Here is a 25,536-nt window from a genome sequence, read left to right as displayed (position 1 = left end):
TTATTTATTTGCATGTTTCTGTTTTCAATACAGATAAAAAATATCTGTTCTATTCAGTGTGACAATTGTGTAGTTGTAAATAAAGTTGATTTAGGTAATCTGTGGAATTTCAGATGTGGGCTGCTTGTGGCATACAAGGTAAGTGTCATGGGATGAGCCTATAAACACAGAGAGCTCCATGTAATCAGTTACCTGGTCATAGGTACAAGTATTTGCATGCACAAGTGTCACATCACATAATTTCAAGGAGTTGAAAATTGTCCCTACTGTCTAGTCACTTCCTGATGTACTTGTATTTGAATTTTTTTTCTGAAAAGCCCACCAAGTATGGAACTAAAGACTATGGTTGCTGTGACTACTGGGCACACACTTTCAGAAAAATAAGAAGCTACACGGAGTAAATTGTGAGGTACTGGTGGGGTCTATGCTGCTTGGAGCCCTTGAATTGCCTTTCATTGAGTAAGGATTTTCAGGTGACAGTACAATATAGAAGCTATTTTTAATAGGAGTTTGTTTTCAATTAATTTACTTCCAAGGCATAAAGAGTCTTATCTTTGTTGTAAAATGACTTTTTTTGGAGGTTTTGCTTCTTAACAAGATAATGCTTTTAGTAGAACAACATATATGTGGTGGCATTTTGATTACTTTCTATATATCTAAATTTCATAGACTTAAAATTTTTATCATCACTTTGACAAATCAGTGCAGGTATTTGAACTGCATGGTTTGGTGTTCTGTAAAAATTAATATATTGATAAATAATATCTATACATGAGGAAGTCTGTGTGAAGGTGTCTAGGGTAAAGTTTCATTTTTGTTTGTTTTATAAATGTATTTCCTCTCAAAACTAATCCTAGCTAAGTTGCTTTGAGAATCTGAGCATCCTCTGGTTTGTGGCCTTCTGAAGCAAAACTAAGATATCCCACAGATATTGCCTTCCTCTATTATATAACTTAAGGCAGCATGTTTTGAGCTCCTAGATGGTTTTCCAGCCATGCATGAACAACAGTTGCTACAATGTGCAGTTAGACATCATCATGTTCTTAAGGATTTCTCAGTATTGCTCTTCTCTTATACCTCATGTCCAAGAGCCTATTGACTAATCTTATTGTGCACTTTACTTGAGATTACAATGAGTTGTGAGTTGTTGACACCCTCCCCCATGCTTATCATCTGGTTTCTTTAAAATTCCTGCCACATATTTTTGCTTCATGCATAAAACCTACAGAACAGGCAAGAAATAACAAAGCAAACATTAATGTTGAATCACTACTATCTAGTGGTTACTTTAATGATTGGCACATGACATTCAGAATGACTGATAAAAATGTTTGAAAATGAAGAGACAAACTATCTATTACATATAGAATATGTGGCACATATCTTGATTTTTTTTCCTCAAAGAAAAGCATATGGAAGGAAATGACTAACTCTGTTGGTTAGTTTCTCTTAAAGGGATTCCCACTAAAACTGATATTATCCCTTCTCTTTCCATAATATGCTAGTTTACTTCAAGCATATGCTAAATATTACAATTTTTGGAATAGCAGCTTGGAGATTTTTAAAATAATTATTACATTTTTATACCACAAATCATCAGAACTGCATGGCAGATTGCAATTAAACCAATCTAACCTAATTGAAAAAAATAGCTTTTGGGTGAAATCTGTTGCATGATATGCAGTATGTAGTTTACTCTTAAATAATTGAGAATTACATTTGTGCTATTAACATTTTCATGTGTTAACTATCACCTACTGAGCAAAGAAAATCTTTGTTGTTGCATATTTGTAACACATAAATAAACTAGGTTTATAAACATTTCCATGAATAAAACCTTTAGATAAGTAGTTCATGTCTTGGTCTCCAAGATGCTACACCACTCTGGATTGAATCAGGCATTTAAATTAGTCATGTGTACACGCATTTCCATTTATTTTCAGTGGATTTATCTAAGTATGACTAAACCTGGATGTACTATTTCATTTATTTGTTAAATTGTTTTTGTTTCGATAGTTATACTTTTATAGACTAAGGTTGTTGTATGCATCATCTGAAATGAAGATTGATTAAAAAATAACCCATGCTATAATAAATCTACTATATGAATATTAAGATGCCAGGAGAAAGCTCGTTTCCCACCATATGTGATCAGAAGTAAACTAGCTTTCTCAGACTTCACCAATGACTGATAATGTGAAAACTTTATTTAAAAATGTTTTGGGCTGTTGACAATGTATATGCAAAGAACACATCTGTATTCATTGGTATACATAAAACAACAAAGCTTTTTGGTAGAATCTTAGACAATCCTTTCTAATGATAATACTTTGCTCTCCCTATGTCAGTATATAAAACTGGCAGCACCATATAGTGCATGCTTCAAAAATTATTTGATGTAAGTCCTTTGGAAATGTAAGCATATTCATTTATTATTCTATGCTATTCATTAAAGCAGTCTTATTTTTTTTATAAAAATGCGAGAATGTATTCATTAAAATCAATACAACTTTTATAGAAGTACTACTGATTTATATCTTTTAAAGTGAAAAAAAATGTAGGGCTGCTTTAATAAATTCTCAGAATTTTGAAATGTGCAGCCATTGAACCACACTATACACAAAACTTTCTTGTGTAAGGAGTGAACACCAAGTCTTATATTTTATAAATAATATTCTATAGTATCAAGTTTATTCAAATAGATCAGTAGTTAACTTGAGTCTGGATATTCTAATGTTTCTAGTCGACTTCAACAGTATCCTGGGAGAGGCAGATGTACCTAGAGATTACTCGAATCCCATAAAAGGTAGGGAACAGATATTTCACCCAGAGTGCCACAATCCTGTATGAAATTTCATGGATTCAATATAATTACTTGAATTCTCCGATCCTGAAATTGATGCCCAAACTTTGGAATGTACCCTCAGACCCACCACACCTTGCAGTTACAGGCTGTCATAATCTTATTTCTGGCCGTTGGTGAAGGATACATTAATCCTTCAGAAACGTACAAGTTATACCTGCAAAGAAAAATAAATTTCCCCAAACGCTAGAAAAAATAGGTTCATCAGTTAGAGGAATCATTAAAAGTGAAAAGGTAGCTTCACATATTCCTACCATTGTCTCATGTATGATGCCACTAAGAAAACAAAGAATTCTGAATTACTTTTAAAAACGTTGCTTTTGAAGATTTCTAAAGATCCTTTCCACCCACACTGCCTTCTTCAAGAAGATTCCCCATGTCATGGTAACCCCATTCACATGCTATTAATGACTTATGTAATATAGGTGAAATATTTTCAAGTCAAGCTTGACTCTTGGTGGCTTCATGGACTCAACAATGTAAGTTCTTTTTGGGAACAGATGGAAAATGAGTCTTCTAGGAGGATTTTTAAAAGTGTTTTATTCCCTCAAGTAACTCCTTCAAATACTCCCTGGTATTTTGAGTCTCCAATCCATGTTTTTACTAGTACTAATCTTGTTTAATTTCTCAGCCCAAGTTAGCTCAATGTCACTTGAAGATTTTAATTTTTTTGTGAATTAACAGTTTTAGGTGATATTGATAATTCATTAAGAAATCACTTGGATGTTAAAGTGAAGATATTAAGATGTTTTTGTAACAAGTTTATAGTTTTTTAATGCTAGAAGAAATGAGTTCACTAATAACTGGAACATAGATGACAGAATAAAAACTTAAACCCTTCTGACACAGCATATATAATGGAAATAACTGGAAATCATAAAAAGAAATACAATTTGCAGTCATTTGAAGGATATGCTTTATTCCTCCCCTTTAAAAAAAAAGAAGTATGGCCAGTTAAAACACACAGTAATGTCTAAATCGTGAATCATTTTTATGGGTTTCAAAGAATCTTTTTTCAAGGGTAAAATCTTTTTTAATTAAACAAGACATTATGTCTTTGATTTTAAAAACAAACAAATATACACACAGGAAAACTCAACAACGAAAAACATAAATATAAAAATTAAAGTTCATATTAGCACCACCTTTGGTCCAAGCAATAAGTAAACTGGGAGATTACTGTGAGGTATAGTTAGTTATCAAGTTCTGTCTTGTGAGACATTTAATATTGTATTGTGTTTTTACATTGCAAGAACCTTGGAATAAAACAAGAGAGGCTGCAGACTAGATTCTCTTGGAAGTGCCTTTAAATGATTTCTTGTATGAATGTATGATCTCAGGGTTGGATAATAAAAGATGCTGGCTGCAGTTCAGTTTATCTTTAGCTGCATATGACCTGAGAGTTGTGCCTTCGTATTCACTAGTTAAGATATAACAAGGGATTTTGGAAGCACATCTCTTAATTTACCTATTCATCAAGTACCTCTAAGGGCTTTCATGGATTTTTGTCCAGTTGGCACCTCACTTTGTTTTTTAAATCGTTGCATGTATGTAGTGTTTTTATTGTATGGAAACTTGCATAATACAGTCTTTATTCAGTTCAGATGCCCTGATGGACACAAGACTACATTTCATGCTTTGCAACATCATTTGCACAATTACTCCACCATGCCATTCCTGCAAATTCCAATGGAGCACTCTGAAAAGATGAATCATAAACCATTAAAAATATAAAGTTGGGGCAAACATGTCCCCAAACACCTAGTTTTCAATGACTGAAACTGACAAATTAACTCAATTGCTAAGCAATACTATTGCCAGGTGTCTACCAGTAAAAAAAATTGTACATATTTCAATAATAATCAAGTATGTGGATGCCAATGAATATTGCAGCACAAAACTAAAAAGATGCAACATTTTTGGTTGAAACTGTACACTTATCTAAATTTCATCTTTGGAAATTAAAGACTGACACTGTTCTTAGAAAGGAGCATTTGACCTTTAGGTATGATTAATTTATATTCAAACTGACTAATTCAATTTAGACTTGCACTTTTAATTCCAATTAGCAGTCTAAATATAGACAATATCCTTTGCTGCCAGTTTGTTTTATATAGGTTAGTGTAATAAATTTATGGCTGACCAATGTCTTTGTACATAATTAATGACTAGTTTGCACTCATGTAAATTGTTTCCCCAAATGGCTCTTACCAATGTGACCAACAATTTTGCAGAAAAAAGAATATGTAAGGATCTAACATTCTTTAACTTAATTATTTTCTTCCACTTTTGAAAACAGTGAATATCTTTGAGCTCTTTTTTTCTTGTTCCCAAAGTGCACTCCAAATAAGATTCCTTTCTGGATCCTTCCTTAATGCAAACAACTCAAAACACCTCAGTCTTCTCTATAAATCAATATCTATTCTAACTTGACCTTTCTCAGGAAACTAAACAAACAACATTAAGCACATCCTCCACCATCCATTTTGATCACACAGCTCAAGGACCAGCCATACATCTTTCATCATCTCCTTGTCAACATACTCTTCTCAGACTTTTAATAATTACGTTCTCTTTATTCTAGATAACAACAATCACAATAAGCCCATTAGAAAGACAGCACTGGTTTCTATTCTTTCATTGGACGTTCTGTAGTGACCCATGACAGAAAATTCCAATGACTTACTTCATGCTAAAAAAAAAGCAGCTTCAGTTCATGTTAGTATTTGTTTTATATTAAAGAGGATAAAATTTGTTTTCGTCAAACTTTTAGGTCCTTACATATCTTACTATTCTCTTAATTTTAGAACTTTTAAAATAAGTAAGATGGTCACTTTTTTGTACATTTTGGTTTTATACAATCTAATATATAACTGCAGTTTTGCAAAGCAAGTTTTAAAATGTGAGGGTAACAGCTGGTTTTATCTTTCATTTCTAATTATTCATTTATTTTGAACAATGCATTGTCCCTTAGTATAAACACTAAGGTTATACGGTCATGCCATTTTCAAATCATTTCATTTTTTCCTCCAAATGTAAAAGACATTACTTCTTCCAATTATAGGCATTCATTAACTAACTTATCATGCACAATATAGAAATATCACATTTGACAATAATTAGCCCTCAACTTGCAACCATTCATTTACTGACAAAAATTACAATGGCACTGACAAGTGACATGAACTTTTTCACTTATGACAGTTGCAGCATCTCTGTAGTCATGTGATTAAAATTCAGATGATTGGCAGCTGACAGTCATACCTGCATGCCAAGGTCATGTGATCACTTTTTGACAAGCAAAGCCAGATTTACTTAATTACCATTACTAACTTAACAACTGCAGTGTTTCAGTTAACAACTGCCGCAAGAAAGGTTGTAAAGTGGGTTAAAACTCACTTAACAAATGTCTCATTTAACAATGGAAATTTTGGATGCAATTGTGGTCATAAGTTAAGGAGTACCTGTATGGGGAAAACATAACAGAGCCTAACATAAAGAAGCATCACACAAATACACATAAAAGGAACTCATAAAATCAAACACTTGGAGGGGGAGATAATGATATACATATGCATATTAACTCATTTTTGAAACTTTTTTTTATTTAATCCAATCAGCCTTTCCTAAATCACAATCCAGTTATTTCTGACCATTAAAGAATACTACATCTATCCTCCAATTTGGTGTCATAATAAACAGGTGTCTCAACACAGGGCAGTAGTAGCTGTTGTATTGGATGTGGAACATGTACAAAAACACCCTTAACAGTGTGAAACTTTCTGTTCATTTTTTCCTGAAAAAGTGCACTCTACAACGAATTTAAACACTTCATGGGCCAGCCCATCTGGAAAATTTAAAGGCCAGATGTATTTGCCTCTGTACCTGCTAGGCCTAAATGATTTTATCACCCTGAAAAGAGGGCTTTGAGTCAAATCAGATTGGGCTGTCTGTCTCCAAAGTGAGGCTCTGAATTCAGCGAAACTGTTCTACCGCCACTTTACTTAACACAATTTATACAAGCCCCTCGCAAAAACTGAGGGTTCTCCAATTTGGTGTTCTAAAAACCAAGTGGAGACTGAAGAATATCAATTCAAGGAACTGGAGTAATTCATGGACTTCCAAGGATGCTTGAAAAAGGTCACGATTCCCAAGTCCTTGATTTAGAATTTACAATTAACTAGATGAACTGAGATAACAGCAGTAATCATACAAGTCTAGAAGGTAATTTTGGAATCTGACCAGCTTTTCATGTACTTCCAATTAATCTGTACACATTTACTAAAAACGTAGGCTACTTCCCCACAATCCTCCTGAAAAAATATTTACAAAGAAATTTATGCTCCACCAATTTGTACCTGTTAAATGCCTAAGATTATGTAAAGTACCCCCGATTTAGCCATAAAATATATGGCTGGCTTTTCTGAGATCTGATTTTGACTATTTAGCAGCAAACTATGGTTGATATTAAAGGTATTGTTAAAGTCACAAATTTTCTTTGCATGTGCAGAGTCTGAATCGGATGAGACTAAAAAATACTACTGTTAACTACAATATTCTAAAAGCAAACCTAACGAGTCCGTTGCACTCAAGTAATCAATGAGAATATAAAAACAAAAAGTGATTTTAGCAAGACACTGATAGCCTGAAGAAAGGCATCCTTGTATCACTTCCTTAATTTAGAAATGCAATTCTAGGGAGGTTCTTTTGTTAATCTATGTATTCCTGTGTTAAAATAAGGTGTCCAGTAGATATGAAGTGGCTAAGTTGTAAGACTATTTTCTGCTTATTCATATTCCATTAAAAAGCTTATGTTGTTTATGGAAATCTATTTTAAAAAAGCATGTTTTATTAAAAAATTGAATAAAATTATTTATATATAAAAGAATTTCAAAATAGGAAAATAACATTCTTTGGGGGAAAATTCAGTGATGTGAAATTCAGACCTGAGTTTGATTTTCTAATCTCACATAGTATAGACATGTCCCAGTTTCGGAAAACTCTTGCTTCTGGAAAGGTTGATTTATAATTCAGGCTCTGTATGCATATTTGACATTTCACTCAGTTCAGTGTGCTGAATTAGATAAATGGATATGATAATTTCCATCAAGTGTTAATGTCAAACATCTGAACATAAGCATTTTATTTTCAATTACAATAAAGCCAGAAATACTTTCATCCAGCCACTTTATTTATATGCTGCCTTAGTGATGATGGGTTAATAAAGTTCCGCATCTTTTCTTCTTTAAGAAAAGAGAGATCAAACTGCAACTTCATAGAAGTTTCTGGTTTTAAACAGTCTAATTATGGAATAGACTATTAAGATACCATGCAATACAGACATACTCTAATTCAAGTATTTACTTCTTGTGTTTCATGCACACTTAAACAGCAAGTACCCTTTGTCAACATGCCTTCAATGTGGCAACTTCTGTCCAGGATCTCTTTCATGCTTCTATAGCATGATAAACAGCACCTACATATCAATTCAGGAGTAAAGTCCTCTGACATCAGTGTAAATCAGATAAGAATTTGGAACTTCTGCTTAAGTTAAAGAGTGCATACGGCTACAAAAAAGATGGAAGAATAGTAAACATTGCAAAAAAAGAAAACAGTACAGTTGAAGAGCTAGGAACCATCAAGTTGTCATACTTGAATGTGATAAACTTCTACTCCCAATATCAAAGTTACACAGCCAATTTTTTTCCAAAAGTTTTCGTCATCCACTTCCTGCTTACTTCTGCGGTTGTTCAACTTTCCTCAATCCTCATGTTTTTTTGTTTTTTGTTTACTTAAGAGTGCATAATAAAAAATGACAGATGTTTAAAATCACACTGTTCATCCACTTCAAGTCCTGGATGAGGGACCTGTTTTTGCCCTTTCAATATTGCACTGATCCTCTATTTGGACACTATACTGAGAATGCAAATATTGGATAAAATGTAACAATAATTAAAAAATATATAATGGACAAATTACTCAAGATGATATAAACTTAAATATTACTATTGCTATAGTAATGCTAGTAAATGCTAATGAAATAATTATTTACCAGTTTCCCTTCCATTTTTCATAAATCACAAAAAGCAGTAACAATTTTTTTTATAAATGGAGAGAAGCAATAAGTATAACTTTAAATTAAAATAAGCTATTCTAATATTCAAAAGTAGTTCTAAAAAGCACAATTCTATAATGCCATCGTCAAAATGTTCAGTGTTGCTTCTGAAAGGAAGACTTTGGAACCAGTTCATTGGAACAAATGCAGTTGCTACCGTAGGATAAATGCATGTGCAGTAGTTGTTTGTTTCAGCTTCTATCAATGGAACACAAATCTGTTAAACAATTAAAGAGTCTAATTTTTTTCATAAAGGTAGATTTCATTAGAGCACTATTGTCCAAATGTGGCAACTTTAAGAAGTGTGAATTTCAACTCTCAGAATTCCCTAGTCAGTGCTGGCTAGGGAATTCTGGGAGTTAAAAACCACACACATCTTAAAAGTTGTCAATTTTTTAAAAACACTGCTCTAGAAAGTCAAAGAATTATGAAACTAATTCCATGAACCCAAGGAATACTTAGACTGGTTTTTCTCAGTCTATATTTCTGTTCCCCTCCTTAATGAATGGATTCAGGAAAATAGAACAATTTCAAATTTGTAAAAAAAAGCACCTGTGGTGGTAAGCCAAGCTTACTACCACATCTTGTGAGGGAACTCATTACTTAAACGTAACTCACCAAAATGTAGAAATTAAGAAAAAAAAGCAAGAGTATTTTTTTCAGGCATTATATAAATCCGCAATAACGAATTCAGAAGTGCTCATTATAATTAAAGTTGCAGTATACAGCAGAAAAAAAGTTTTCATTGTTTGGGTTTTGTCAAAATATCAATCTGCATTTTGAGTTGTTCTTGTTGAAAACCAAGGCAATTTAAAGAACCAGGAAATGACCAGAACGCACTCTTCTCTAAGAGTGCAATCTTTGGCTTAATATTCAATTAGTCCCCAGAATATTGAAAAATTGAGATCTAGATTATTTTGAAAGTACTATATAGTTTTTTTTAAAAAAATTATCAGGCTTATGATCAAAATAATTTTAGAATTAGCAGATAATATTTTGACGGGGAAAGCTACAGCCCTTGTGAGTGGGATTTCAATGTATTTCTTTGTGCATTAGCCTGGCACTGAAATTTGAATTTTCCAATCCTTAAACACCTCCCTAATAGTTACAAGGGCAAGTTATATTACATGTGGGAAACAGTGAAACTGACTAAATTAAGAAGGTGCTTGATAGTGCTCTTTGCTTATCCTTCTCCCTGTATTTGAACCTAGATATTACTTCCATATGCTATAAAACCAGCTACAATGTCCACTACATAAAGGTTCTAGAGATGTGACACATACTTACATAAAGATTTAAAATAAAAAAAAATGAAAAACTAGTTTAACCCAAAAAACTACCTATCCAATTATATTTATGTAATTTTTTATATTATTGGGGCAGTTTTATAGGACAAATCAAGGCTCACTTTTATAATGTGTAAAATGCAAATTGATAAGCAAATTGATTTATTGGCTGATAACTGTTCTAATTATAAAGAGGCACTTTAAGAAACCAGTCCTTACATGTGCCAATTCAATATTACTATTGCATAAAAAATGTAGCTTTGAAAGAGAATATGGAAAGCTATTCTCCTTACTGAAAGTATGGGCAAATCATATTTATGTAACTTTTTTTTTCTTAAGAATTTGCAGAAGCATTCTAGACTTAAAATGAACTCAGTGACTTTCTTACCCCGAAAACCTGCAGCTGCAACAGAATTAGCTGAAGGCTGGGTAGCACTAAAGAGATATACTACTAATCCCAAAATGGCTGGAAATGATTAACCCTTTTAGGGAATCTGTAAAAGATATTTTCAAAATCTCTTGACCCTTTTTGGTTCAATTCTGTACACATAATTCCCCAGTGCTGAGATGATAAAGAATACTACAAACCAATTTGCTTCTGTACAGCAAGAAATACCGATCCCTTCTTGACCAAAAATTTGACTCTGGCTACCTGTATCTCCTGTATTTGAAGAGTCTTGATGGCTCAGTGCAGGATTTTTGGGAGCTGCACTTTTAGCTTTCCCAAGAGATGATGGCATCTTTGGAACAAAACTGTATAGTACAAATTTTAAATAATCATAAATTATTTTAATAAATAGATGTTCTTAAAATGACAATTTATACTGCATCTTTAAATAATGCACTTGATTTTCCTGCATTTTGGTTTAAAATGGTTAAAGTGCACTAATTCAAAAATAATGAACCACTTCATCATCATTATTGTTATTTTTAATCATAAACATTAATATGTGTTGCTAAATCACTAATATTAGTACTGCAATCTAGCAGATAACTTGATGATTTTGCTCTACTTAATACTGTCCAGCAGAAGAAAATAATACTATTTTAAACTCAAGCAACTTTGGGCAGTCTCTTAAATTGCTGCTCACTTTTTAACAAAATATAAATATGAGGAAACATTTGAGATGTAAAGTCTTATGGAAAGGAGCTTTGGGCAAAACCACACCATTTTCAAATGCACTGTGGTGTATGTCTTCTCCTAATGAATTTATTATTACTGATGTTACAGAGGCCTGTTGTGTTTCCTCTTCATCACCAGGCCTCTTCTTCCATGCTATTTCACTGTATAAGCATGGAGAGTAGCAGTGAAGATGCACTGTAATAGATCAGCTTGAAAAGCATCAATCACACAAGCATGGAAATCAATCCCTCAAGTTATTTTTATAATGTAATATACGTAACACAAAAAACGAGGCAAGAATCAAGTGATAATTATGTAATTTTCAGAAATCTAAAACATCTCAAAATATGCTTAATTTTTAATTGTTCAGAAAAAGAGTTGGACCTTATTAAAAATCTTCCGATTCTTTCATCTTCTAGTGGTAGAATGTAAGACTGTGGCTGGAGATAACCAGATTTTCTCCCTAAAAACCCCAACTCTTTTTCTTCATTTTCCATATAAAATATTGGGCTTCAAAGTGGCGATAAATCTGTTGTCTGATTTCCATATTGTTTAAATAAAGGCCTTCTGGTATTGTTGTTGCTGTTGTTTACCAATTACAAAGTTCACTGCAAGGCTAGTAAATGAAAATGCATTAAAATATAAACACACTTTGTACCCAAAGCCTTTGCACAAACCCCAGTGGTTTTAATCTTCATGCTTTTCCACAAAATCTCATTTTTTTAAAAAAGCATCTGAAATCATAAATAAAAAGGCAAAAGAGGATACGTGACTACAGAATTCCTGCTTTGTAACATTCCCAGTCTAATGGTGCTCTGTTCAATCACCCTTTGACAACAGCTATCAGTACAAAACTAACATCCAAGTGAGAAGAACAAAATAATTTGTACTGCTTGTACTTTAAAAAAAGTTGTTCAGAAGATTGGTGTTGACTAATAAAGATCTCTCCCTTCCTGCTCATGTATAAACTAAAACAAAGAATGAAGTTGGTAACATCCATGGCGTTTGCTCATTCCCATTCTGATTTTGAAAACATAAGGCGCTTCTCTGCCAGGTAAGAATCGGCATTGATTGGATATGAAACGAAGAGAAACTTGATGAATCGTCAACATTCAGATGTGCACACATAGCACCTATTTTGACACTCTTCTTTTTATTGCAACATGAAGCTAATTCTGGATGGCCTATGTTCTTCTCAGTGAAGTACTCAAGGAAGAAAATAAATAATTTTCCATAAACAAACATTGTGCTGGATTGGGCAACTGCCTCCTTACATGCTGTTATTTTCATGATCTTGTCTGTTCATATACATTGGTGATACAAATGTTGTAAACATGCCAAACCCTTCCCTTCATAACAAAAGAAGCCAGACAACGTCCCATTGTGTGGAAGCAAATTTCGTTTGTTTTTTTCAGTGTGGGCATAGTTAGCTCAACTCAGCTCCACCATTTTTATTTTTCTCTTTGTGATGGTAATGCTAATTGCCACGATATGTTGAGGAAAGTTCTATTGATTTGAACTGTCCTCTTTCACAAAATGGACATGGTGAGGAGTCACACATAGAACCTGTACAATTGGTTCTGACAATAGCACAGTGAGAGGAGAAGCATCATCTGCATGGTTTCTCTAATGGAACTACGCACCTCCCTCCACTCCTCCCTCCAGGACTACAAGAGCAGGGAGTCCTGCAGGGCTTGGGATAAAGAGCAGCACAGCAACACCAATGCCATGATGAAAGCTGGGCATGTGCAACCCAGTGCAACTCTGCCACAGCCAAAAGATAGAACCTACGAAGAGGAGAAGAAGCAGATGTTTGAGAAAGTTCTTCCCCTCCCTTAGAAAGCTAGCCAAGCCAAGTTGTAACAGGCCATAAACTAACAAAAAGAGAAGCAGGTTGCACTATAGGTTTTCCTCTTCTCATCTTTGAATCTGGATGAAACTTGATTAATTCTTAGTTGATATCCGAAACTCTGAATAACTGAGTTGTCTGGCAAGTACTCTCAAAATAATTACAGTACATATTGTTCAGAAGGCCACAAGAGGAAAGCATTGAAGTTGAAAATGATATGCAGAAGAGGTTGTGTGCAACTCATAGTTTTAGAGTGTTTAGAAACATTAGGGAACCACATAAAATTGGATTAAACTTCAAAGTCCACTAATAACTTTTAAAAAAATACCCCTCCCCATTCCTGACCCAGCTGACAAGTAAGGGATACGAGAAGAAAACAAACCAGGATGGATAGTAGTGGAGGAAAAAGAACAATAAGTGATTCAAATCCAATACCAGAAATGAAAAGAAAAAACCACCTTCTCAGATCTTCAATCTAGAGACCAGAATGCAATCGTTGAGTGATGGTTTCTTGAAAATTTTCTCCACTTGCTCTGTTCCCCACACACCTTGGGTGAAGGGGGGATCAACCAAATACTAATTATGGCCACATCACATGGGAGCAATGAACAAGCAGAGGTTTTTTTAAAAAAATAAAATGTTTAGGTTTGGCATCAAACTCCCAATCAATCCCAAGTAAACCCATAATTCCAAACTAGAATGTGAAAGGCACATATCTGGTTTCTAAGTATTAAAATCAGGAGATAGGGTAATGTACCCTGATGCACATCTTTGGGGGAGGGAGAAAATAAAAGGGCATTAATTCCAGCTGGATTTTCTTGATACTTGCAGAATGAGACCTTTCCTTCAAAACATCCTAAAAGATGGCAGACTTTCTGGGCCACAAGCAAAACTGAACTGTCCTGTGTATGTACATTAGTGTACAAGAAATACATCTGTGTATCTTTTGCCTTTTTCCAAATGTACACCATAGGGAAGTATAAATTAGTGAATTTAAATACATTGCAATACTATTTCTTTTTTTCCAAATAATTGGAGGGCACCCAGCCTTTAAATGGTTTCCCACTGTCCATGATCTGGCAGTACCACCAACCATTTGGGTTCTTTTCCAATACCTCCATGCAGACACCTTCTTGAAACCCAGCACTTTCTTCATCTCCCTCATAATCTGCAATGGAGATATAGATATCCTTAAGGTTATTATGAATGAATTGGGATTTTTCAATGGGCTTGGGCCTGACAGTAGACACTGGAATTCCATTGCGATCTGTTGATATGTAAGAGGCATTATCTGACCTTTCAGAGCCCAATCGACTGTCATGTTTTACTTTAGACTCATTCATTTGGGATTGAACAGCACTGAAAGATGAATTACGACGTACGGCCCTCAAATGATCTGTGGCAGAAAGAGACTCATTCCTACGCAGGGAACAAGGCAGATTATTATCCTTGGGTGGTGGAGAAACAAACACTGACTGTGGTCTCACTGCTAGCTGTCTAACTCCATTTCGCAATTTGACAGGCCCAGATGTTTTGGAGAAGCCACCAGGTGGCTTATTAGGAATAGGGGGTGTTGTTCTTTTGTTCTGGTTGATAGTATTCAGTGCCTGGACCTTCTTTTCTATTTTCTCCAAGCTATTGGATTTGCTTTCATTTCTTCTGTTTCTTGCCTGCGATATGTTGGATGTGGTATCTTCTCCACTGGAGGTGTTTTCTTGTTGCTGGTTATCAAAAAGCATCAGATAATGAGAAGGAGCCCACCCTTCTATTTCTCCATATTTCAAATACCACCATCCACTTGATTGCTTTTCCAATACTTCCACTTCTATTCCAGCAGGGAAACTGATTTCAGAATCTTGAACTTTTTGATAAGAATCCGTAGTTATATACAGACATTTAGAGGGGTTGCCTTCATTTTCTGTTTTGGCTAGCTGGCCGGCATAAAATAAGGTATGGGAAGGGGATGTAATGAATTCTGTAGAATTTCTTCTGAAAGACACTTCTGAGTTTCCAGAAGTTGTCTGAGGTGGACTTTCAGACTCCTCACTTCTTGAACCTTTAAGTCCGCCTCTGAGTTGCCCAGTTGGTCTCAGATGATGACGTAAAGTACTGATGTTCATCATTTCTTGACTTTGAGAATCTGCTTTGTTCAGAAATGGTTTTGGCCTCACCATTGGTTTTGCTCTGCTAGACATGAGCTCTCCAGTATCCCTCTTTGTGCCTGATTTGGGTATACTACTTAGGCCAGCATCTGAAGCTGATCTTGGCTTTGTCTCCTCGTTATGACTGTAATGGGACTTCCCAAAGTTTGTTTGAATATTTTTGGGCTTCAGAAAGGAAGATTTAGGAGAAAGTGAATGTGAAGAATTTATTTGGATCAAAGATAGTGAGGAACTTCGAGAATCAGAATCTCCACTAGATTCCTTGCTTGACAGTGCATCTTCTATGTAAGGTCTAAAGCCTTCATTTTCATATATTGTTTCCTCTTCATGAGTCACATCATCAGAAGACTCTCCAACTCGAAATTTTGCTCTTTGGAGAGATGATCCAGAGAAAGGTTTTGGAAGGTGGAATGAGCTTCTGTCTGAATTACCATCTTCTCCATGGCTCAGCTCAGATTCTGAGTCATGACCAAAGGCAGGCACATCATACTCTGGTTCCTCATACTGCTGCTTATGTGGGGAATCTTGGCCATCTCCTGAAGCTGTGGTACTAGCAGCTGTTACTTCTTCAGAATCCTTTACTTTATTAGGAGGAGCAGGGGGAGGAACTTTGGGCCTGGTCAGAGTACTTGTTCGCCTATTTAAATTGGGTTTCTTCCTTTTATCAATATATGATGCTGGAGCCCAGCCTTCTTTTTCTCCAATCTGGACATACCACCAGCCCCCAGAATTCTTGTCAATAACCTAGAGAAGGATTAAATCATAAATTAATTACAGATGCAAAACATTAATACATTTTTTAATCCAAGCTTCTCTTTGATTTTTGCTCAGTATATGACAACTATCCATCATTGGCTCATTTCCTATTTTAGTCTTACCTCTGCTTTTTGTCCTCCATGGAAGCTTATTCCATCAGAAATACAAGACTGGAACTCTGCAATAGTATAATATTCAACTTCCACTGATGGTGGCTCAGGAGGTTTAGGTAGTTGAAATCCCTGTGGCAATAAACAGTGACATAGAGATTAATTAAACATGTCAGAGAACAAAGGAAGAGAACATCTAAAATCAAATTATTAGAAATCTACTTGCAAGCGACAAATGAATATAAATTGTGGTTGCTAAAACTCCCTAAGCAAGAAAATCAACGTGACATCAGTAGTGGCATAACCAACCAAAACCAGAATTGGACAACTCACTGTGGCCAACTCACCCTGGCTGACACACCCTGGCTGTCTCTCTGCAGACAACTCGCTGTGAGACAATTTGCCATGGGACAATTCAATGTGGGATAACTCAAAGGACACTGCAATTAACTTGTCCCTCTCTTGAGCATGGACATGCAGTCAGGGAAGGCGGGGCCTCACCAGTGTCATGAAGAAAAGAAAAGAATTTTTAAAATAATTAAAAAGGCTAAGGTAGTTGCTGCCAGACTCCAAGTCACAGTGACTCTGAGTCTGCTTAGTGCTAACTGTAGGGGGAGGCGAGAGAATCACGTGCCTCCTTTGCATAAGGAATTTTTCGCATTTTTAACCGTTGCTCAGAGTTAACCAAGGGTTAAAAGACGAAAAATTCATTATGCAAAGGAGGCACGTGATTCTCTCGCCTCCTCCTGCAGAGGGCGCTTTGTTTAGAGGCTTTTTTTAAACAGTTAAGCAGAGTCATTCACATGGTGACTCTAGCAGCAACTATCCTAGCCTGCCTGGCCCTGGCCTGGCTAGACCAAATCTTGCATTTTTGACGCAGCTGGAAGGTATGTGGGTCAGAGGGAGGGGGCGGGGGGGGGAGAAATTCAAAATTATTTGTAATGTAGGTAATTGTAATTTGTTTTTAATTGTGTGTGTGTGTGTGTGTTTGTGTGTGTGTGTATGTGTGTGTGTTTTGATGTGCTCCATCCCGGCGGGCGGAGAAGGTGAGGGAGGACTGGAGGCGACGGGCGGGCGGGCTCATCAGCGCTGCTGCACCAGTAGAACCAGCCTGAGGGACGAGGGGCGGCCGAGCCTCCGTGGCGGCAGGGCCCCGGCGGCAGGGCTTTAAAGTTCCAGTGCTGTCCGCCATAGAGCGGGACCAGGACCTGCTCTATGGCAGACGGCGCCGGGACTTTAAAGTCCTGCCGCCAGGGCCCTGCCACCACTTTAAAGCCATGCCTCCGGGCACCGACTGCTCCAATGAGGCTTCCAGCTCCATCCTGCGGGTGGAGAGGGTGAGGGAGGATTGGAGGCGATGGGAGGGTGGGCGGCGAAGTGAGGCTGCTTTGGAGGCTGAGGCTCGGCCACCCCTCGTCCCTCAGGCTGGCTCTGCCGGTGCAGCAGCGCTGCTGAGTCTGCCCGCCCTCCCTCCCGTCGCCTCCAGTCCTCCCTCGCCCTCTCCGCCCGCAGGATGGAGCTGGAAGCCTCATTGGAGCAGTCGGTGCCCGGGGGCATGGCTTTAAAGTGGCGGCAGGGCGGGCACCAACTGCTCCAACAAGGCTTCCTGCTCCATCCCAGCGGGTGGAGAGGGTGAGAGAGGACTGGACACGATGGGCAGGCGGGCTCAGCAGCGCCGCTGCATCAGCAGAGCCAGCCTGAGGGATGAGGGGCGGCTGAGCCTCAGCCGCCTGAGCATCCTCGCTTCGCTGCCCGCCAGCCCGCCCGTCGCCTCCAGTCCTCCCTCGCCATCTCCGCCTGCCGGGATGGAGCTGGAAGCCTCGCTGGAGCAGTCAGTGCCCGGGGGCATGGCTTTAAAGTGGCGGCAGGGCCCCAGTGGCAGGACTTTAAAGTCCCAGCGCTGTCCGCCATAGAGCGGGTCCTGGTCCCGCTCTATGGCGGATGCGGCGCTGGGGCTTCAGCGGGGCTTTCGCACTTGCCTCACCGGCCATGAAGCTCACCGCACGTCACTACTCTTGAGTTATCCTGTGTTGAATTGTCTCGTGACAAGATGTTGTGCGACCAGTCAGCTGGGGTGTCCTAGACCCATCTAAAAGTCCTACTGGTCAGAATTGGAAATGTTGGTAGTTATATAGAAAACACTGAAGAGCACAGTATTGGGAAAGGTTGTTTTAAATTCTCTTAACTCTGATATATACTAAATTGCCATACTTTTGAATAAAGAACACACAGTAGAATCTGCATACTACAAAATTTATAGATATGAAGTTAGAGCTTCACTTTAGTACTTTGGTTGAAAGATTCAAAATAAGTATAAATAACCCCCATATAAAATCATTAGCAATACCTTAGCTAACTTTATAGGAATCTACCTAACCATCTTCATGGGTGAATTCAGTCACCCAGATCATAATACCTTCCCTTATGATAAAAAAACCTGTAACCTATTAATGTACCACTTGTTTCCATAATTGCTCAGTGGAGAAAACCAAGGGCTGGTTTCCTGTACTTAAGCTCTAAATATTAGGCAATGTGTTTCTGTAATACTAAATATTTAGTGACTTAAATATAAAAACAAGATCACTGCTCACCAAACTAGATTCTCTTCTTGGAGGAGGTTTCATACGCAGATTTGGCGAACCTTCACAAAGAAGGAATGTTTCCAAATTATTGTCAGTCAAATTGTAAGCAAAAGGGAAAAAAGTGATTTACTAAGATGTTTATTAACTCTAAGCCCAAAAGTCCCCCCCCCCCCACAAATATTCTAATAGCCACAATATTTAAAAAACCTGAGCAGATGAAAAGAATCTGCTCTACAGGACATTCTAGAACAGACCATAATAATATACACTATACTGCCAAAAGTATTCGCTCACCTGCCTTTACTCGCATGTGAACTTATATTCGCTCCCAATAGATGTTCAGATGCAATTCAAGTTTCCTGGTTATTGCCTTTAAAGCTTTAGATACCATAGAACCAAGCTACTTGCTCCCCTCAACCTCTGCCTGCCCCACGCATTCCCATATGGACATGCCGCATGCATGGTCCAGATCTCTGCTGATGTCTAATGGATGCTGGAGAAGGAAATCGCTGACAATCTGCAGTACCTAAGATTTTATTTCTGCTGGCACAGCACTTGATCAATCTAATTCTCATCAATTAGTTAAAGAGCTTTCCAAAAGGGGAAAAAAAAACTTTTTGCACTCTACAAACCCCCCCAAAACGGCCCGTTTTTCACAAAAACGCCCCCCCTTTAAAGGCATGAATAGCCTTTGGGGGGGCTTGCAGAGTGCTCTTGTGGGGGTGGGGTGGGGCCAAAAACGAGCAAAAACCGACCTGTTTTTTGTCAAAAAAATTGCATGCATAGCCTTATAGAGGCTTATAGAGTGCTACTAGGGGTGAGGGTGGGGCAAAAAACGTCCTGTTTTTTGCTCATTTCTGCCCTCCCCAGCCCTCAGGAGGTCTCTGAAAGCCTCCATAAAGGTATGCACGGCCATTTTGTGAAGGGGCGGGGCTTGGGGAGGCAAAAAATGCTGTATTCGATGTATAAGACGCATCCAGATTTTCAGCCTCTTTTTTGAGGAAATAAGGTGTGTCTCATACTATGAAAAATACGGTAAATTAAATTTGGAAAAATTAACAGCTGAGAAATATCAGAATGGACAGATGCATTCATGAGGCAATAAAATGTTTAAATCATAAGCCCTCTACCTCTTCCAAACCACTGTCTTCTCAATTTACAGTCCCATTTTATCTGTGTTTCTAAATGATAAGCTTTGGGAGTGGGAAAGTTAGAAGATCATCATGCTCTTACTTATCTGAGCTCTTTGTGGGGCAATCCGTGCTATGGCAGGAGATCCCTGCACCTGCTTCGAAATCTGCTTATCTTGGGTCATCATGAAATTGCCATTGGAGTCATTGCATAAGATGGGCAAGCTTATTTCTTTCTTGGCAACATGGGATTCTGTCGTTTCAATTTCTGACTGAGTTTCCTTGTCACTGGAAGATTTCTTGTTCAGCAAGTTGCTGATCTCCATGATGTTTCCTATAATTTCCACTGGTCCTGTAAGATTCTTTTTCCGAGTGGGAAGCTCATCTTTTGCTTTCTTCAGATAAGACGCTGGGGCCCAGCCTTCTTTGTCTAAATATCTGGAAATACAAAAAATGATGGCAGTTTAGCTGCTTACACCATAATTACACAACGTGGTGCAGAAACTGAGTTAGCATTACAGATAGTCCTCAACTTGCAACAGTTTGTTTAGTGACAGTTTAAAGTTACAAAGGCACTGAAAAAGTTGGCTTATGAATATTTTTCACATTTACAACCATTGCAGCATGGCACATGATCAAAATGCTTGGCAACTGACTCATATTTATGATATTAATTGCAATGTCCCAGGGTCATGTGATCACCTTTTGCAACCTTCTAACTACAAACGTCAAACGGGAAGCAGATTCACTTAACAACTGTGCTACTAACTTAACAACTGTGGTGATTAACAACTGTGCTACGAACTTAACAACTGTGGCAAGAAAGGTTGTAAAATGGGGCAAAACTTATTTAAGAAATTCTTCATTAGCAATATAAATTTTGGGCTCAATTATGGTCATACGTTGAGGACTACCTGTATAAATATGTTTGAAAAGATGATTAAAATGCTTAAAAATAGCTAAACTGTTAAATAATCTAACCTGGTTTCCTCTAATTGTTTTCTTATATTGTACCAGTTTGATGCCTAGGAACATTTCTATAAATGATATTTCTTTGTAACCTCTCTATCATGCTTCTCCTCCAAAACTTTAAGAGATCATAAGAGGTCGCTAAGAGATCATTTTCATCTTATGTATAATCAAGCAAGATATTGCCTTAGTCTTTGTCTCAGGAACTCTACTTTCTAAACTATCAAAAATATAAGCATACAAAATGATAACAGTACAATATTAATATATTACCAAAGATTGGGAAGTACAGATAGTCCTTGACTTATGACCACAAATGAACCCAAAGTTTCTGTTGTTAAGTGAGACACTTGTTAAGTGAGTTTTGCCCCATTTTACAACTTTACTTGCCACAGTTGTTAAGTGAATCACTAAAGTTTATAAGTAACCTGGTTGTTAAGTGAATCTGGCTTCCTTGTTGCCTTTGCTTGTCAGAAGTTTGCAAAAAGATGTTAACATGACTCTGGGACACAGGAAAGGTCACAAATATGAACCAGCTGCCAAACATCTGAATTTTGATCACATGATCATGGGGATGCTGAAAGGTCATAACTATAAAAAATGGCCATGTCATGGTTTTCAGTACCGTTGTAACGTTCAACAGTCACTAAACAAACTGTTGTAAGTTGAGGACTTCCTGTATCAGAGCAGAGAAGCAGATCGTGAGAACACTGCTTATTCAAAATAAAATATTGGTAATTTAAATTAATTCTTAAGTAAATCTTCAAGAATCCCACTCTGAAATAGGGAGGAAAACATTAGTTTTGTATTTCTCACATTTTAAATCAATATAAAAGAAGGACTTATTTTTAATCAAAGCTAAATAGACAGTTCAGCCCCAAAAATACTTCATTCAGAAGCCAATATCAAAGTTTCACGTTTATTAAACACAGAAACTTTAAAAAAGAACCTATTTGAGAAATGCAGAAGAAATTAATCAGAAATTATTAAAAAGCATGTTCAGTTTGCCAATGACTCCTGGCCAACTGAATAATATTGTTTACACTCTGAAAGATAAAGAGTCTTGAAGAATCATGAACACCAACTAGCTTTAGATGACATGATAAAAAGACTCTTTAATTTCACAGCACATCAACAGACTTAACCATAGTTAACTGAGGATACTCGACCAAATTAAATCCAAAGATGCTAGGGAATTCCTAGAAGCTTGGCACTCAGATATATCAGTCATTAGTAACACATAAAGACAAAGAACATTTATATACCATTCAAAAGAAACCATACAAAAGTAAGTAGGGATTAATACCAGGATGAACACCAAACAATTGAATAATGAACTAAACTCTAATCAATGAACCACCAATTCAAACAATCAAGAAGTAAACAAAAGTCTAAAAAGGAACTACCAAGAAGAAAACAACATTCCCACCAATATTGATAGGGCAATCTACTGTATATAAATAGAAAACAAACTCCACACCCTTCTAGCACAAAAGATGTTACCTAGCCTAAGAATAAAATGAATGTCTACAAGAAAACAGCCAAGCTCAGAGAGCACCAAAGACTCCAAAGATAAGAATCAGCAACTCTATAGCAGCCTCTTGACAACTCCAAGGACAACAAGGAGAGATTTCTCTGTAAAAATCAAAGGCCCTGGTGTGAGGTTTATAGGACCAAGGCTGAGAGACAAGGACTTTGGGGAAATGCAAAGTTGTTCATGGGAGACAGCAGGCACTATTTTTGTGATTTTATCTAAAAAACTCCTCACATTTTCTTGCTCAAATCCGTGAATGAAAACAACAGGCTAATGGAAAGTGTCCTCTTACTTCCTGAATTCCAAAAGAAAACAAAACTGTTCTCTTTCATGCAGTGACTATTAACATAATTAGTTTCATTTTAAACATAACTTATGTTGTCAGTGTATATAGACCCGACAAATGAATCAGTCACACAGATTCAGTGAAGCAGCTGTGTTTTTCTTTTGAAGTTTTCAAGAATCTTCTCACTTCAGCTGAAAGACTAGAAACTGAGATCTGCAAAAACATAAGTCAGAATAGGATTTAGGAATAACCCTAGGCCATCATACCCAGGACTAGCACATCTGACAAAGAACTTTTGCAGTCGCAATATTCCTAAGCGGACCATCTAAGCACTAAAAAGCAGCCTGCTGCTCCTTCCATGTTACCTCAGGAAATGGCTGTGCAAGTGCCCTTCCGGTGGCCCTGCAGGCACCAGAATTCTTGTTAGGATCAAGGCACTCTAGCTGTGACAAAATTAAAGAGGAAGATCCAATTTAGAAACCCAAAATTTCAAGGTTCCATATCTTCCTTCTCAGCACAATTCAAAAACGTCCAAGTCTACATGGTGGACAATAGAGCAATCATGTGTGGGAAGTTATCATCCAGCCCTCTCCCAGAAAAATGAAATATCCTAGGAAATATTGAAAAGGCAGAATATTTTTCTGGATATGAAAAGAAACATGTTTTAAAAGACAGAATAGTTGCCTGTAGCTTCCTGCCCATCCCCACTGTTAATGGGCCATTGAGAAGGCCAGACTAGTCACTTTTACATAATAACAACTTCTCCACTGCAGCCCCAGAGGGGATGGGAGTAAAGGCATGATAATATTGGAACTTTACTCAACTGACCACATGGAATCTGAGAACTCATCCATATCTGGATTCAAAACACAGCCTAGAGAGTAGCCCCTGCATGGCCCATGGGAGTCTGACAACCAATCAGAATACATTTCTTACACAGGAACAGGAAACAGAGAGGTGGGACTAAACAGGGTATAAAAAGCCTAGTAAGCCCCTCCTTCAGCCCTTCTCTTCTTCTCCACCAACATTGAAGCATGTGATCACCTTTTCTGTTCAGGGCTCAAGCCATGTGGCTCTGTCCAACAATAAACCATCTTTCCAAGCAGCCTCCATGTCTCCAGTGTCTTTTTCCCCACTTGGAGCTGAACCCAGAAGGACATTTCTTTCATCACATGGACAGCAATATGATGGAGTTAATCTCCCAAAACAGCCTTCTTGATATCTTTCCAATAAATGGCACTGGACACAATCCACCTCGTTTATTAACCATGTGATCTTATTGGACAAATTAGCCATTAGTTTTCATAGCTAGCTTTTATGGAAAACTTGTTGTTAATGCAACAACTATTGGCCAATTTTCTGAACAAGTATAAAAAAGAAAAAAATGAGACAAAAGAGGATTTTTTTCTTGTTCTGAAAGTGGAATACAATCAGAGGACTGCAACAAGGCAGAGCAGAAAAAGAGGGCTAACTATGTTTCTATCCAAAAATCCACTGTTTTAATGCTCTTTGAAGGTAAAATTCAGTCCTCCGAGATTGGGTGGCCTATAAATCTATTAAATACAATACAAATACAATATTCCAACCATAATACTAAAGGAAAAAGGAGAATGGTTAAAATTGCCTCTGTTTGAGCATTTTCTTTCCCTTCTAAAACATCTGCTTTCCAGCTCCAGAACACTGGAATTATTCCAGAGGGAAGAAAACCAGGAAGGGAGTGGAAGGGGGAGAAAAGTGAAAATCAGAACAGAATCAGCATTTGTATTTATGTTTAAGGAGGAGAATATTAAGAGCTTAAGGTGGAACTTGCTACACCATTATTTGTACTGGTTCCTCCTGTGGCACCTCGCTATCATAAAAATCTTTCTTACAAGTACTTATAGCAATTACCCTCCTAGTTAACAGAAATCTACTGATTATCAGTTTTCAAAGCTACTTGTGATGCCACAATGTATGTCCTTTTCAGTGTCCTTATTATCCCTAGCAACATTTAATGTAATCTTTTATGAATCTCTGTAATTATCTGTTTAGTGGATGAAGGAAAGCATAGCAGAGGATTGGATGGAATACAGAGCCACAAGAGAAGATAATTAAGAGTGCAAGAATTTCAGTATTTGTGACTTTACCAGATGTAAGAAATACATAATGGATATAATGAAATATTTACATCCTTCGTATTTACATTTGGGTATATCTGGAATTTGTTGTTTTGGTGCTACTTTTAGAAGCATTACATTCATAATCTAAATAGAAAAGTCCTATCCTTGATTAGCCTATAAAAAAAATCCTTCTCATTAATTCAATTATGACACTAGAGGAAGAAGAGAATAGGAATTTCATATCTCAGAATAATTTAAACAATACGTTCTCATTACCGAGCTGGAAGAAAATGTGAAGCGAAGCACATTCCTCACAGCTGTTCATGAAGTTTATTATATTTGGGTAGCAATGAAGTCTGAGCTGCTGGTCATAATCCAGCATTATGCATAATGGTTAACATTATGCAAAGGAAAGTGGTGGGATTAAACAGATTGAATGGACATCTAACTTCTACATGAATTAATTCTATATAGGCTTTTCCTATCCATGTTATTACAGTCCAAGGCACAAAGTATACATCTTCAAGTCTTGAATAATATGAGCAGTTTTGCCATTTAGCTTCAAACAAACCTTTCAAGTTTTGAAACCCATTAACTATTTTAAAGACCAATAAAAGGCTAAATTAAATCTCAGAAATTATGTGTGAATAAAAAAATATTTTTCATTATAAT

General features: G+C 36.9%; 1 protein-coding gene across 7 annotated transcripts in view; it reads right to left on the bottom strand.

Annotated features, from left to right (window-relative positions):
• Window positions 1-6,476: 6,476 nt before the first annotated feature.
• Window positions 6,477-25,536, bottom strand: part of SH3PXD2A (SH3 and PX domains 2A) — a 303,987-nt gene continuing 284,927 nt past the window's right edge. For all 7 annotated transcript variants that reach the window (XM_032224775.1, XM_032224776.1, XM_032224777.1 and 4 more), the window contains 4 exons: window positions 20,080-20,414; window positions 18,856-18,905; window positions 16,277-16,396; window positions 6,477-16,142 (listed from right to left, as the gene is read on the bottom strand). In XM_032224775.1, the coding sequence (XP_032080666.1) occupies window positions 14,247-16,142; window positions 16,277-16,396; window positions 18,856-18,905; window positions 20,080-20,414 (2,401 nt within the window). In that variant the 3' untranslated portion in view covers window positions 6,477-14,246. The remainder of the gene's footprint in view (window positions 16,143-16,276; window positions 16,397-18,855; window positions 18,906-20,079; window positions 20,415-25,536) is intronic.

This window comes from Thamnophis elegans, chromosome 10 (assembly GCF_009769535.1).
Source record: "Thamnophis elegans isolate rThaEle1 chromosome 10, rThaEle1.pri, whole genome shotgun sequence".
Taxonomy (NCBI): Eukaryota; Metazoa; Chordata; class Lepidosauria; order Squamata; family Colubridae; genus Thamnophis; species Thamnophis elegans.
Note: the sequence above shows the minus strand (reverse complement) of the source record. Positions and strands in the feature narration are given on the sequence as shown.